This window comes from Panicum virgatum, chromosome 6N (genome assembly GCF_016808335.1).
Source record: "Panicum virgatum strain AP13 chromosome 6N, P.virgatum_v5, whole genome shotgun sequence".
Lineage (NCBI taxonomy): Eukaryota > Viridiplantae > Streptophyta > Magnoliopsida > Poales > Poaceae > Panicum > Panicum virgatum.
In genome coordinates this window covers 35637176-35640126 of record NC_053150.1, presented here as the reverse complement: position 1 = coordinate 35640126, position 2951 = coordinate 35637176, and the positions used below count along the sequence as shown (strand labels likewise).

General features: G+C 57.2%; 1 protein-coding gene across 1 annotated transcript; it reads right to left on the bottom strand.

Moving 5' to 3' along the window:
* Positions 1 to 345: 345 nt before the first annotated feature.
* Positions 346 to 2029, bottom strand: LOC120679200 (ethylene-responsive transcription factor RAP2-13-like). The gene has a single exon (XM_039960735.1). The coding sequence runs from the start codon at positions 1538 to 1540 to the stop codon at positions 689 to 691; it is 852 nt and encodes a 283-aa protein (XP_039816669.1). The 5' UTR covers positions 1541 to 2029; the 3' UTR covers positions 346 to 688.
* Positions 2030 to 2951: the final 922 nt, after the last annotated feature.

The window sequence follows — 2951 nt, the reverse complement described above, 5'->3', positions numbered from 1 at the left end:
GAGATCCCTCGGTTCATTCGCCATTTGCTGTATGCACTGCGACTACTGGTCTACCGGTACCGGTGCTCATCTTCCGGGGTTGCAAACTGCACTCGGCATCAGGATGAGCAGATGTTCTTGGGCCGGGTCGGACGGCCAAGCACATGTTTTTGAGCGCTTTCCTCCCAGATGTGTAGCAATTTCCTTCACATCCCAGGACAAAGCACCCCCAGAGCTGTTAGCTTTCACCCCCTTTTGCCATTGCCGCTTGCCGGTAGTCGCTGAAAAAGCATGAACTTGAACACCAATCGAGCAACGCTCATGAAAACAAGATGAATCGAGAGCGCGCACATACACAACAGGTTAGCACTAGCAATCTCAGAGTCGCAGCATGATCAGGTAGCATTACAATCAAGGACAACAGCTGATTACATCCTAAAGATCCATTTTTTTTTTACAGACAGACCAGTGCACCAATGCTGTGCACCCACTAACATTTTACATCAACATCCGGAGCCGGACGCCGGTCACAAAAACGCCGGCGGCGAGGTCCGGGGACCAACAGAACAAGAACAACAGGAGCCTACTTGCTGCTACATAGGGGCCGCGCCGTGCAGATTGCTTAAAACCCCATCTGCACCGGCCGGCCATGGCGGGTGACGAAGCTACTAAATTACAACAACTGGCTGATCAATCATCATGGAAACTGCTAGTTGGCGAGCAGGGCGTCCCAGTCGATCTCGTAGGACGGGTACTTGAGGAGCACGAAGCTCTCGGCCTCGTCCCAGGGCTCCTCGCTGAAGTTGAGCTGCCCCACCTCCGCCAGCGGCTGCTGCGCCGCCAGCGCCGGCGGCGGCGCCGCCGCAGGGGAGGACATCTCGTCGTCAGACCCGGACCCCGAGGCCTCGTCGGAGGAGCTGTTGCTCTGGGACCCCGCCTCCGCGACGGGCGCGTTGATGGGCGTGGCCCTGCTCTTCGCCCTGCCGCCCTTGGCCGACGACGACGCGGCGGCGATGGTGGCGCAGATGGCCTGCAGCTTGGCGTCCACCGCCGGGTCCAGCGGCGCCCTGGAGGCCGCGTTGTCGGGGAAGTTGAGCCGCGCCGCGTCCCCGCGGAGGCGGTACGCCGCCTGGTCGTAGGCCAGCGCGGCCTCCTCGGCGGTGTCGAAGGTGCCCAGCCACAGCCGGGTGCGGTTGCGGGGGAGCCGGATCTCGGCGACCCACTTGCCCCAGTGGCGCTGCCGCACGCCGCGGTACAGCTTCTGCGGGCGCGGCGCCGGCGGCACGGGGACCGCGGGCTTCATGGGCTGCGCCCGGGGGCCGAGGCCTGGGTTCCGCTGCAGGTGGAGCTGGGCCTGGATGAACTGCTCCTGGGCCGGGCTGAGGTGGGTCGCCGGCGGATGGGCCGAGTAGCTCAGCCCGTGGGCCCCCGTGGGGAACGGCGCCGGGAAGGTGGTGGCCGGCGGCATGACCAGAGGGGATGGAGCATCCTCTTCCATAAAGCACTCCATCGCTCGTATCAGATCCTCGCTGGGCCCCGGAAGATTTATAGCGGCGGCCATCGAAGAAGAATCTACTTGGGTTGGATTTTTTTTGGCTTTTTCTTTGGGGACAAAAGAAATAATAAATAGCCTTGTTCTTAGCTAAAATCAAAGAACAGGCAGGACAAGTATGGTTGCTCTACACAGATCTACCTATTAATGGACAAAAAAGCACAAAGAGGTGTGGAAAAAGAACCTCTTTTGCTAACTACGACAAACTATTCCACAGGAAAGGGAAGAAAGATCAGAGACCAGAAACTAAAAGGCTCTGGATCTCTGCTACGGGGACCAAGAAGAACAAGAACAAATTGGTGAAGATTGATGAGACCGAGAGGGGTTTTACCTGGAGGACGAAGGAGTCACTCAGAACTAAACCTACCTCGCTCAGACCTCGCCGGAGATGGTGTGTTCGTGGGCTTTGGATTGTGGTTGCGGCGGCGGTTGTGGCGGCGTTGTGGAAGAGAGATGATGGCTTGGTGGTGTTTGGGTTGAGGAGCTCAGGGCAGCACCACGGCTGCTCTTTTATAGCCCTCTTCTTAACCTTATCGACCACCTCGCTAACCACTCTCCTAATCGCGCTTTTCGCCGCCGCGAGCCACCCGCGAAGCTTCGCGCGCGCTCGCTGCCAGGCGGGGCCCGGCCCCACACGGGGGATCCGCAGAGAGGCGGGGTCTCGGCGAGGCGGTGTGTGGGTCGCGGAGCCACTGCTGTGCTGCCACGTGTGCGGTTCCGACGGCACGTGTCGGGCGGGCGACCGGCAGCTGGCGATCAGTTAGGTACGTGGCGGCCACCCGTTGGGCGCCGTGGCTGCCCGCTGGGACGACGCGACGGGCTGCGGCGGTAGGCGCGGGGGCGCGTGTGGGGGCGAGCGGGCACGCAAGTGTGCGCCGGGTGAGCAGCTGATGGGGGCTTGCGCCGGTGTTTTGTTTTTTTTAATCCTCTTTTTTGTTTTTGTTTTGCTTTTCTTTTTAATAAATAATGCCTGGATCGGTGATTTGTTTGTTGCAGCTTTCACGACGACCCGGTCGTACGTAAAGCCTCTCGGGTGCTTTTTGGCTAGCTTTCAGCCTCGAGAATTTCTACACTTTTCAGCCGAATACAGCCAGTCGAGTGTGCTTTCTTCCTTTCCTCACGAGGAGAAGTGGCGGACCCAGCAATTGAAACTAGGATATTCCTAGCAAAAAAAATTTTAAGTGTAATTCGGTATACTCTAATAGCACTTTGGCAAAATTATGGTATATAATGATCAAAATTTACAATAACATAAGTATAAAGGCCTCATAATCATTCAATTCAACAAATTAGTTAAGAACCATAGTTCCATTAAGTGAGATTGAGATGAAATCACAGAATCATAGTCTCGTGGAATACAGGAACAGAGTACTGACCATTGAGGGGAGTGCAATTGTGCAATCGAGTTAGGCAGCCAGCT